This window comes from Lissotriton vulgaris, chromosome 2_1 (assembly GCF_964263255.1).
Source record: "Lissotriton vulgaris chromosome 2_1, aLisVul1.2, whole genome shotgun sequence".
NCBI classification, from domain to species: Eukaryota; Metazoa; Chordata; class Amphibia; order Caudata; family Salamandridae; genus Lissotriton; species Lissotriton vulgaris.
In genome coordinates, this window is record NC_141687.1 from 522,593,880 (window position 1) to 522,607,381 (window position 13,502).

At 41.5% G+C, this 13,502-nt stretch overlaps 1 protein-coding gene across 1 annotated transcript in view; it reads left to right on the top strand.

Annotated features, from left to right (window-relative positions):
- IGF2BP2 (insulin like growth factor 2 mRNA binding protein 2) overlaps window positions 1-13,502 on the top strand; it is a 390,975-nt gene that overhangs the window by 170,127 nt on the left and 207,346 nt on the right. Inside the window, exon 4 of the mRNA XM_086955447.1 lies at window positions 10,147-10,198. Coding sequence (XP_086811573.1) covers window positions 10,147-10,198 — 52 coding nt within the window. The remainder of the gene's footprint in view (window positions 1-10,146; window positions 10,199-13,502) is intronic.

Here is a 13,502-nt window from a genome sequence, read left to right on the forward strand (position 1 = left end):
TGTTGTCACACTGCTGAATACAAGACGAGCAAGGGTCCTGCAGCTCCGATAACGCAAGTACTAAAGGAGGGTGGTGCGATGTTTGGCCTAGCCTGAACACCCCTTTGAGTTCCACTCCGAACTAAGGTCCACATGCATCAAATGTGAGGACTTTGTGCTGTCCAGTCACCTCTTTGAACTCCGTGGCCATGTTTCTGTGTGTTGTGCCAGTGTGGCCAGGAGAGACACGCCTCACCTCCAATCATCGGGATCTCGATGAGTTCTCTCTAGACTTACTCCAACGCTGTCTCGTGCAGCAGAGCCACAAAGGGAACCCTCCTTAAGCAAGCAGGGATGACTTCTCTGGCCAGCGGGGAGATTCAGTTGAGAAGTAAGCAGGATTTCACATTTTTTGCAGTATTTAAAAATGTGCGCTATTGCTATTGACTGTCAGAATTGCTACGGTAAAACATCAGAGAGAGGAATAGAAGAGGAAATCGTACTTTCCGTAAACCTTTATGTATATGCATGACTTTGTGTGTGTGTGGCTCTGTGTGTGTGTGTGTGTGTGTGTGTGTGTGTGTGTGTGGCTCTGTGTGTGTGTGTGGCTCTGTGTGTGTGGCTCTGTGTGTGTGGCTCTGTGTGTGTGTGTGTGTGGCTCTCTGTGTGTATGGGTGAAAATGCAATAGGTTTCACATTTGCGAGAGATTAAGCTATTGGCATTGTAAATGACAATGCTATTTATTTATCTGTTTTCAAAACCAACACCTAAATAAAAATGTTGTCATTTACAATGCCAATGGCTCTAACTTTTGCAAAGGCGAGACCTGTTTTCTCCTTCAGCCAACTAAAGCTGACCCATTTAATCTTACATTATTGTGGCATCATTTATCAATTCCAAGATAGGTTATACCAATACTAACATGGGGGAGGACTACTAACTGCCATATTGAGAGGCTGATTCATTGTGTGTAAAACATGGCAGCCAGGCTGATGCTGAACCTTGACTTATGACAACAATATGGCCGCTCGAATTTACCCCCTTCACTAGTTACTGGAATCAAAACTGATATTCAACTTAGCATGCGTCATTTTTCAAATTCCTCAAGGCATTAGTCCTCCATAACTGACATAGTGGTGACATATGACATGTCTGCTTTGTAATTAATTAGCTCAATGGCACTTGACTATAAGCTTTGTAGGTCGTGGCAAATAAATAAAAGGGAATGAATACCGGGCTATGAACCTGTGGTCTATAGGGCACGTCGGAGCGATGAGCGATTTTGTTGAGAGTTGAAGAAAAGGAGGTTTAAAAAAGATGTGGAGCACAGGAAAAAGGGGAGAGCGGGGATGTGGCTATTTTTTTTTTATCTGCAAAGGCCCAGCTAGATGTATGCTTCAAAAATGTGTGTATATTAGTTAATTTTTTAAAAATCTATGAGGGCCCAGCATGACACATACTTCGTGTATGCTGTGTATATTTTGTATCGTATCGTTATGACGGATGCAAGACACAACTACTAAAATGTCAAGTTAACTCTGGTGAATAATGATCCTGCTGGAGAGCAATATTTTGCCTGTTCCTAATTTTTAAATGCAGATAAACTGTATTTATGTGGATAGCTCAGTGGGTTACTTGCAGTACAGAAGTTACAATCCTAAAATAGGACAATGACCTATGAACTGACATCAAAGAGCTGCATACAAACCTGAATGGTATAATTAGAACTTATTTTATTTTGGTGTTACAATATAGTGAGAATTTACCCTGTCTTTCATTACTCTAATGTTGCTATTAAGAGTTTGTTTGGCAGATATTCATTTTAATCAGTAAAGCCAACCCGCAACCACTGGGGTATGCTTTAAGTCCTGTGTTTGTGCTTCTCCAGATCAAACCCTCTTAAAACATGCTGCCCACCAGTATGGCTGACTTGTGGTACCTACACCTTGTAATTCTCATTGGCTTAATTGACATTCCCTATAGACTGATTTACATACTTGTATGATTCATTGTCTCTGCATGATATAAGTACTGTGACACCCTACACTATGAGCGCTATACAACAAATGAAATCGAATATGAGAGGGGGGCAATGGAGAGATAAAGGACACTGTTGAAGGGTGACAATTAGGGAATCCGAGGAGGAGGTCATGGGGGACTATGGAAAGATGAAGTGCACTGTTGGAGGGTGATAGTGAGGAAGTCTGAGGAGGAGGTGATGAGGGGGAGAGGCTATGGAGCGATGAGGGGCACTGGTGGAGGGTGGCAGTAAGGGAGTCTGAGGAGGAGGTCATGAGGTGGCGGGGCTACAGAGAGATGGAGTGCACTGTTGGAGGATGGTAGTAAAGGTATCTACAGAGAAAGAGGTTAATGGTGAGGCACCAATAAATAACTCTCCACATGCTCTGTATACACACAGAAGCAATCCTTGTATCTTGGTGACTGTTTGCAAGTAGATATGATGTAATCTATGGCTTGTAGACCACCTCCAAAAGCGAAAAATTGGGCCGGTAGTGGCCCATCCGAAGGCACTCTTGGCCCACCCAAATAAAAATTCCTGGAGCAGGGCCTGGACCACACGCTATCCCGCTATCAAACCCTTGCCTCTTGCCCTGTCCTACTCGAAGAAATAACATTAGACGTATTGGTAGAGATCTCTACGCCAAGGTCACTTTAACAATGCACACACAAATACTAGTTCTCGTTCAGTTATTGGCTTGCTGTGCATGACTGAAACTTCTGTGAAGCCAAACTTGTCACCAAGAAGCGTAGCGAATTCCCCTCACGGAAAGAAAACTGACTGCTTTAAAATCGGAAATAAAAAGCGACACAAGATGGCAGCAGAGGCTACAAAATCATAGTTTATGATTGCAACTAGAAGTCGAGCGTGCACAGGCCCTGTCTGCTTCTGCAGTCGCTTTAAACAAGCATATGCGCTTTCGTTTTACGCAGAGCTATTGAAGCGGAAATAATGAATGAATCCGTACATATCATTGGAGACACCCTCGGACACTCTTTCTCTCTGAATTGTGAGCGCAGACGTAGGCCAATCAGACATCCTACTAACATTATGCAAGTTACCTTTTAAGTTTACTATGTTACCCTAGATCACTTTATTTTAGTTTAGCAAAACCAACAAACATTTAAATAAATACGACCTCCAAATACACCCCCGGATGTAGCTTGTTACAGTTGCGTCATTTTCTTTACAGTTGCATCAAAACCAAAGTTTTTTTTTTTGCAAATTTTTTTGTTTGCAAATTCTGAATGTTGTATACAGTGTTGCCTAAATTCTAAGTGTCACTCTAAATTCAACCCATGGTACCGTTTTCTATATTTTTCCAGACGGTGTAGGACATCACACTTCCATTTACCACACTCTCTGGCCATGTACACCAACAAGTTCATGCTTCACACCATCTTTTTACACCTGGTACAACAAGCTGTCTCTCCACCTTTGAGGAATGTTTTTAGAAGCTACAGCTAGTCCCAGCACAGCCAGAGCTACGCTATTCCTAGCTAGTGTGTGTTCTTTCCGAACATAACTCTGCTGTTATCAATGTCAAATACATACATTTAGATACTTTTGTGTGTGTATATATATATATATATATATATATATATATATATATATATATATATATATATATATATATATATTTCTGTTCTAATTTTAGCAGATGCAATGTTGATATTTCTTAGCATAATTCGTTCATGCACTATGTATGTATTTGGTTGCACTATGTACAAATTAACTCTTGTTAGAGCCTGGACTTGCTGACAATTTCTTGTACTGAGCATTCGCCTTTTACTACCAACAGCCGTGCCAAAGTCTGTTGTCGAGTTTTATTCGCATTTAGCCTTGTTTTTTGGGCTACTGTGATCCCCACATTATATATACCACTGCAGAGAGCCTCCAAGGAAATCCTTGCCTTGGTGGCCTCCGATGTATTGAAAAAATCAATAGAGAGTTCTGCAGAACAAGTAAGAACCTGGAAAGAGAACTTTAAATAAGGTTGCCCTTCCTAGTAGTGACAAGGGGAGCTGAGCTTTCTCCAGTGCCATATGTTATATTCATTATTATTTTGAGTTATATGTAGCGCTAGCTAGACTCGAAGGTATCGGAGCGATTTACATGCTATGTGATAATGTTTACAGGAGGTACATGAAGGGATTTATAAGTCGTAGTTGATCAATTCAGCATTAAGTGGCTATAAAGTCACACAAGTATAACACAAGGACACATTGAGGAATGGCATTGGGGACATCATAAGCGACTTATTTGGCCTGTGCTGGGATGTCCTCCCTAAAGAGAACCCACCCACCCCTACAGACCACGCACGAAACCTCAGCATCATCCTTGACTCCTCCCTCTCCATGAACTGCCAGATCAACTCCGTCGCCTCCACTAGTTTCAACTGCCTTCGCATCCTCCGCAACACCTTCAAATGGATTCCCCCGACTGCAGAAGGACCGTCACAAACTCACTCATAAACAGCAGATTGGACTACAGCAATGCCCTCTGCACCGGAATCAACAAAACTCTCCTACACAAACTCCAAACCATCCAGAAATCCGCAGCCAGACTCCTCGGTACAACGCGTCACAAGCACATGACCCAACACCTACAAGGCCTCCACTGGCTCCCCGTCGAGAAGAGGGTCACCTTCAAGCTCCTCACCCACACCTACAAATACCTCAACAACATCAGTCCCAAATAACTCAACGAGAGAGTCTCCATCCACATGCCCATGAGGAACCTCCACTCTGCCGACCTCGCCCTGGCAGAGACCCCACACATCCGCAGAAACAGAACCGGCAGGAGAGCTTTCTCCTACATTGCAGCCAAAACCTGGAAAGAGCTCCCTGTGAACATCAGAGACTCCCCGACCCTGCACACGTTCAGGAAGGACCTCAAGACCTGGCTCTTCGACTGATCCGGTCCACTGGAGCTGCCAATCCCCCCCCCCCCCCCCCCCCACACGCCTTGAGACCCTCACTGGTGAGTAGTGCACTAAATAAACCCCTGATTGATTGATTGAAAGAGCTGAAGCAGCTCTTAAACTACACTCCCAGAACCCCTTACCTTCTTTGGGAGTTTCCGTCCCCAGGTATTTGAATCAGTCTCTGGGTATTTCAAGGAATAGCCTCCTCACCCACCTAACCGACAACAGGATCAATTTATTAGATAGAATTCAGTGTGTATTCCCTATTCCTTAAACATGTAAAGCAGCCTAAATATAATAAACAAAGGTTCTGCTGCATGCATCTGCGTATGACAGGCTCCTGTCGGGCAGCGCATCGTTTGATCCCACACCAGAGGGTCCAAAAAGAGTGCAAAATCAGGTGGGATAGAGAGGCATCCTAGCTGCGTCCCTCTCTAGTTGTAATTATTTGGGCCAAACTTCATTCACCCATGTACGTGTGATGGCGTTGGTGTGCAAGAGTTTCACCCTATCCCATGTACTGAGGGCTAAAGTTCATCAGCTCTGACACCCTAAAGATGATATGCCAGTTTATGGAACAGATGCTGATTGACAAAGTGTGTCAGCCCTAATAACCAATCAGTAGTGGCTTGTTCCCGCTCTTAGCGAGAGGGCAGGCGACAGAATAAATCTCATCAAATGTGAGGCATTAATCCGGTTTTATCCAGATGGATCAAATCCCCTGACTATCAAGAGTCTGTTAGCCTATATATTCACCAGGGCTTTCTTTTTGAGTGATCTGGAGGGATATGTCGAGTTATGACACACACTTGCTGCCTCGTTTCCTCACCTTATGTATAATCAATGGACAGTTTTCTTATTTACTTAATGATTCTTTTGAATATGTGAGGGTTTCCGTGGTTATTAGCGAACGGATTGTGATGTAGTGAGCAGGCATCCTTTGTATTCCGTACAGAAGAAAGTGCATCATTTGCTGTTGTGATTAGGTGTGCAGCTGAGTTACTGGACATAACTACTACCTTCACTAGAATTAGAAACACATTTCCTCAGCCCCTTGGCTGCTAAGCCTTTCCCCCCTAGAATGCCAAGCCCTTTTTCTGGCTATTTGCTTTAGTTCTTAGGTAAGCCTCTAACCTATTTTCCACATAAGGTATCCATGCCAAATTTGTGTCCTTTTTTTCCAACATCCTAGAAATTCTAAAGGCACCCTGAATTTGTGGATATCCCTGGTAGGACCCATAAAATAGCCAAAATAAAGCGATAAGCTTTTAAGGAAAAATAGGAAAAACTATATTCCATAAAAAAGCATTGGTTTTCTTTCCTAAAAATGGCATCAACATAAAGTTTGCTGTGCTAAAGACACCCTCTTCCCGGCTTTCAGGAACATGCAGAGCTGAATCAAAAAACATATTTGTTTTACCACAGTTTTGGCATTTTTAAAGAAGTAGCCCATTTTTCCTAATATATTAGTTTTCAGCCTACTTCCAGTTTGTGCTGGAAACCAGGGGAAAACCATAGATGATCCCAGAAATCTATAGTTTTCTAAAACATAGTCCAAATTCTGAATTCAGCAAATGGTCTTTTGTGTAGATCCCTGAAGGTTTTCCCCAAAAAATGAACTGTTGAAAGAATTTTTGTTTTTTTAATTGAGTTGGACAAAACTACCATTTTTGACAATGTTTTCATTTGTAACTTTTTGTCACGATGGCCAATTTACAAAAGCAATCAACCATTACATCTGCTAGATCCTTGAGGTTGCTGGGATATATAGGGCTTCTATGTTTTTAAAGAACCCAAGGCACCCAGTGCCAACAACTGAACTGCACCTTACAATGAATTTTCATTGTGTACCGGGAATAAAGAAATTCATATGGTAAAATATAAAGATTTAAAAATGGGTACCAAGGAAACCTAGGTGCTTCTTAAATGAGCACAAGATAAAGAGTTTAGGAGCAGTGGTTATTTTTACATTTCCAAATTTGTGGGTACCAATATCTGCATGTGTCTCAGAGGGCATTTTTCAAAAAGATTTCTTTCTTACACGCTGTCTTACAATTGGAAGGCACACATGTTGAAAAATATAATTGATAATAACAAATCTACTATTCTGTATTCCCACATGTCTTCGGATTAAAAAATGATACCTCACTTGTGTGGGTAGGTTTAGTGTTCGCAACAGGAAAGGGCACAAAACATAACATAGACACAGCACATTTTATCTACTGAAGATAGAAACCTTTTTTTCCATGTGGGCAGCTGTGGATTTTGGGCCCTAGCTCAGGTGGCACCTAGCAAACCTTCTCATTTTTTTTAAAAGTAGACACAAAAGGGAATCCATGTTGGGGTAACTTGTGTGGCTCTCACTAGGCATTCTTACCGAGAAGCCTTTGCAAACCTCAACACATATTTTCTTCACATTCTGTTAGGAAAATGTCTGGAATTTATGAGTAGCCACACATTTCCTACCACCCAGCATTCCCTCAAGTCTCCACATAAAAATACTACCTCACTTGTTTGGGTAGGGCTAGGACCCAGAACAGGAAAGGCACCAAAATGCAACATGGACACTGCACATTTTTCCACTCAAAATTAACTTTTTTTTTAATGCGGATAGCTGTGAAGTTTGGGCCTTAGTTCATCAGATCCCTTAGGAAACCTATCAAACTTACACATTTATGAACACAAGACACCTAGGGGAGTACAGGGTGGGGTGACTTACATGGCTCTCACCAGAAGCCATTGAAATGCTAAAACATAGACTAAAATAGCACATTTTCCTCACATTTGTGTGATGGAAAGTTTTGGAATCTCCAAGGAGCCACACGTTTCCTATCACCTAGCAGTCCCCTAAGTTGCCAAATAAAAATACTTGTGTGGGTAGGGCTAGTGCCCACGACAGGAAAGGCCCAAAAACGCAACATGGGCACGTGACTTTCTTCCACTGAAAATTTACCCTTTTGGTTTTTTTGCAATGTGCTGGCTAGCTGTGGAGTTTGGGCCCTAGCTCATCCGGCATCTAAGGAAACCTACCAAACCTGCATATTTCTGAAGACTAGACACCTAGAGGAATCCAGGGTGGAGTGACTTGTCGGGTCCCTCCAAGTTTTCCTACCTAGAACCCTTTGCAAGCTTCAAACTTTGGCTAAAACACACATTTTCCTCACATTTCTGCCAAGATGATGTCTGGAATCTGTGGGGAGCCACAACGTTTTTACCACTTTGCATTCCCCCAAGTCTCCCGATTAGAAATGGTATCTAATTTGTGTGGTTAGGCCTAGTTCCCGCAACAGGACAGGCCCCGAAATACAATTTGTAGAAATCAACATTCCTGTCACAAAAATGATCAGATTTGGCAATGGGGTATCTGCGGTTTTTGGGCCAGGGCTCGACGGCCACCCAGGGAAAACTACTAAACCCAGACATTTCTAAAAACTCGACATGCAGGGTGGTGTTTCGCGTGGATCCCATAAAGGTTTTTTTACCCACAATGCCCTGCAAACCTAACAATGTGCCTGTAATCACACGTTTTCATTGCATTTCTGAGATGATCAGCTCGAGCAAACTGTATAGCTGGTATTTTGAGGTTTACAACTGTAAGCCATGCATCCCAATTTGAATGGGGGTTTTGTGGGTAGATCTCTTAATTTCAGAGACTAGTATGTCATCTGAATGCAAAATAACCTTGAGTGGGGACAGTGTTCAAAGTATAGCCTTGTGAAAACTTAAGCCTGAACGGCAGTTTTCAGGTGGTCATGCGAGTTGAGATTCTTTATTTTTTTTTGTTTTGATGTGTGGAAAAAGTCATTTGCACACTTAACAACTTGGTTGATGTGAGGTAGAATGGTGAGGGAAGATTGTAAGGAAAAAGCTCACAAATGTTACTAAACAGAGTGATAGTGAGAAGCTACTGCTGTCAAAACGCTTAAGAGAGGAGTCAAATTTTTGCTACGAAGAGATGAGGTGGGAATCTGCTTTCTATCTGTTCAGGCCTAAAAAGTATTTAGACATCCAAGAGCAACAGTCTCTGTGAGTAGTGCAAAAGCATCATTACAAAATTTGTAAAATTGGTTTTGCACTTGTAAAAAAGGGCCACATAACCTGTTCAAGCAAATGTACACATTGAAATAGGTTTGTGAATTGGGCACTGCGTGTCTAAATCAGATGCGGATGTGTATTTGAAGATTTCATCTTTTTATTCTGGTTGCTCCGCGGGCAAAATATTTTACCCCATGGAGAAACCCTCTGTCTCCAATAAAAAGGAGGCGAGAGCCACCCTTTTTCTCGCCATGATAACACTCTTACTCCTGCCTCTCAGAAGAGTACATTTGTTATTATCCTAGAATACTACTTGTAAGTGGTATGTAAATAACCTCAAACTTAGCAATTTGTTGATATTCATCGAACTCCTGCAGGTGGGCCACCCAGAAGTGCCCACAATCTCACTTTGACTCTAAATTCGTAAAAACGTAGCATACTGGCAGCATTTCCCTATTTGCAAATGCCCTTTCCTCTTTTAAAATTCTGACAGTTATTTTGTTAAAAACATTTTTATTCATTATAGAGAAATTAATCACATAACATATACACGCCCATCTGAAAAGAGATTATATGCAATTCTTACATAGACTTGCCTGTCATTCCATTACCATGAGCAACCTACCAAACAGCTACCTGTGACAGGCCTGAGTAAAGAAACCCATGATAAACAACACCTAGAACACAATGACAGAATTAGTATGGTTGTTATTTTCCTTCAATCAGGATTGGGGATTTAAATTTGCAAACTGTTCATTTTATGCACCTAGTTAAATTCCAATGGTCAATCATGCTCAAAGATAGGACAGCCCATTGGGGCATTGAAGTAGGCTAAAACATAAGGATGGGGTAGTGCATAAAATACACTGTGAAAAAAAGGTAATGAGGCAGAGAGTGGAGATGGGGTTAACTTAAGCCAAAACAGCTGCAGTAACCTCCTCCCTTGCGGTGAAGCTGATCAACCACACGCCCTGCAAATAGAAGGCAACCTGCAGAATCTCTTGTAAAACCAACACTAACAGCAATATGGCAAGTTCACCATTAACCATGCAAATGATATGAGGTTTATGTAGATAATACACACAGTGATGTACGACTTGAATTGGCAATTAATTCTTGCAGACAAGTTGTTTCAATTTACTGTTTTTGTGTTCACCCGGAATGATGCATATATTTATTTTTTAGGTTTTAGATGGACTATTAGCTCAGTACGGGACAGTGGAAAATGTAGAACAAGGTAAGATAATAATCCAACTACATACAAAGTATTATCACGTATCACTAATCTTTAATGACACTCCAATTTTAAGATGTTTGTCTCGTGAATAGATTCTATTATCAGCAATTTTACAGAGGCCTTATATTTCATAGTCTACTCTTCTGAAATGAACTAAAAAAATGTTAGTTCAAATGATCAAGTTCAATGTGTGGTTTAACCATTTTATTTGCAGTATTGCCCTATCGAATTTCTTGTGTGCCCTTCTGCAGTGTAAAACATTCAGAAAAACCTGTTCATTATTGTTGGTTAAAATCACGATTTCATTTTTCTTCTCAAAATTGCATTTTATTACCCCGATTCCACTTTCGTTGCACAATTGTAGGGCACCACGCCTTCAAACAGCAGTACGTTATATGTTTTATACACCTACCACTACCTAAAACATGTTCTAATAGCTCTGTGCATTGCTTCATTGTCTCCATCATGGAGTGGTTTACCCTTTTTTAGGCAGGATCTCAATATATGAATCAAGGTCATATATGAATCAAGGTCCCGAATAAAAACATTCAGGCAGAGGTGTGGCGCGCGCCACGGTCAGGGTGACTGACTGTGGAATCTGGGGATCACGGTTCGATCCCCAGGGCCGGCGGCGGATTAGCCCAGCACCATGTGACTCTGGGCAATAGCTTGCTTAACACCTTCGCTGCTAAGGCAATTCCCCTCCTGTGCTGGAAATTGCTATTTTCATTCTTTTATGACGAGCTGGGCTCGTCATCAGCACACGACCACTGTGCACCATGACGAGCCCAGCTCGTCATCAGCATCGAAAGGGTTAATCTTCCCAACGGCCCCCAGCGCCTAGAGACCCTAACGGGTGATGGTTTGCGCTTTACAAATGTGGATTATTATTATTATTGCTTTACGACCATCTTCTTTCAAGGGACGCCTTAGGAACACGAACTGGTGCGCACAGTTAAATGGTATTTGATAAAAAGGGTCAGACTGTTCCAAGACTTGCTATAACAAAAAGTCCTCTCTATGATGAATGACCTTGTACCATTCCATTAACCAGTTAGACTCGGTCTTGATTTAGCAGACTAATACAGTATATACACATCAAAAGGCAAAATGTAAAATTGACCATTTTAAAATGCTATGTAAATGTGAATGAATTTGAAAGTGGAAGCTACAAATGAAGTTGGTACATTTACTGCAAAACAACATGCTAAAGTTTAACATATCGCTACCCTTTAGAAATAAAACCACATTTTAAATAGGTCCAACCTTCCAATTAAAAAGAAAATGTTTATTTACATATAATATATACTGGTTTCTGTCTTTTTGTATGTTGTTTTTGAGGCTCAAATCATAGAAGTTGGTAAGGCTAGGGACCCTGCTTCCAGGAGTGAATCGTGGTCGTTCTACAAAAGTCAGAAAGTTGAGCACCGCAGGGGCAGAGAGGGCCTTCTTGACTCTGATACCTTTGCTAAGTCGTGACAATTATAGGTCTTGCTTTTCCGTTTTCAATTTGTGCACCTCTGTGATAGTTGTGAACCCTTCAGTTTGCACAGTATAATCTGTAATCATCTACTTGATCTTTTAATAGCAACAGCTAGGAATCTTAACTGACCCACATAGTACTGTTCTTACCAAATTCAGCCTGTTGATTATCACACTGATCTCTTCCCTTTCACACTGAATCCTGTCTACGATCCTTATCGCAATAAGCAGAGATTAGAATAACTTTGTTATTATGTAGCAGGTTTGGCCAACTCTAATTTTGTGCCTCCTATTACGTGTATAGCATTGTATATGAATCACTGTAGTACGCTTGTTTTTTTTAATTCGTCTTCTCTTCACTGACACTGGGTACCCCTATCTGCTTTATTCAGTAAATATGCATGCAGTGCGACTGTAAATTCTTTCCAAAAAGCATTCACAAGAATTACTTATAAAACTGTAAATTACTGTGGAACCTTTGTATTCATTCACATAATCCTAGATACCATGTGTGCAGAAGCACATCAGTGCATGTGCTGAAGCTCTCTCGCTCTCCCAGTGTTCCATCAGCCTCAAGGCGGAGCCATCTTTATGCAAGTAAGCATGCATGTGGCGTATTCTGTGCCTAATCCTACACATCATCTCTGTGTAGATGGAATAGTGTTTCTTAGAGAGATGTCTCCTCCACAGATTGGGAGGGTAGAGTAGGTGAATGAAGCGTCTGTCTTTTGGTTGCTGAAGGGCCGACCAGCACAGGTAGGGTCTGCCCACCTTTCCTGGCTCCTGGTAATTCTCCAGTATTGAGTGACATGTGAACCATTATCTTTCAAGTAGTAGGGGGGTGCTGAAATTCTACTACCATAAATTTTCTGTCCCTCAAATGTGCCCCTTGTCTTTCTAAGAGGGACTCCTAAAACTCAAATCTCACCTCCTGTTCTGTAACTCTGATAACTATTGCACACTGGCCGTCTACCCTTTGTCCAGCAGATAGTTACTGGTTTCATATTTGTACCTAAGGGCAACATTCCAGGTCTGTTGATGGATCCGTTTTGGGCCAATCAATTGACAGGAAAGCAAGGAGACATTCCAAAGGGAGCGTGAAGGACCACAGTTGACAGGTTTGCTCTCTTTCTTTGCCTTGCACTAGCTCTGCTCCAAACATACTATGTACACCCAACTTGAAAATAGGTAGAGGTTCTTTCTAAAGCCGATTGCTTTTACAATCTAACTTTTCTCACTGTTGGCAGAAAGGTTGCAGAATTTTAATGGTCTCAGTTAAACGTTGAATTCAACTGGTTTGGGACAGTCTTCACGAGGGAAGAACATAATTTGTGAATTTAGTCATCCGTGAAGCATACCATCCCAACTCACACTTTTCTATCCTGGTTGCAAGAAGTTAGAACTAGTTATATGTTCAAAACGGGATTGTTGCTGTAGTTATGACACTCTGATCCTGTTTAGAACTGCTATTAATGATCCAGCATTATCAGAAGCAAACAAGTAACATATTTAATCCCTGCAGTACCCAAGAACCGGCCAATACGCCATCACATGTAGATTTTCTGCAGATAACCAAATCACCAATTACGAATAACGTTTTCTTTCTATTGTTTGTAATTTATTCTCCTTCTCAACTTTCTAGCATGTCTCTAATGTGTGTTTGTTTTCTCGTTAGGCGGGTTTCCTCTTCACATCTATATATGTGGTCTGTTTGTAAGCTGGGCTCAGTGGTGCAGGGCTAGCTCAAATACGTTGAGACTACTGTGTAGTGCATGGAACTTTTCTGTCTACCCCAATAGAGGTCATAAAATATTAGCATATT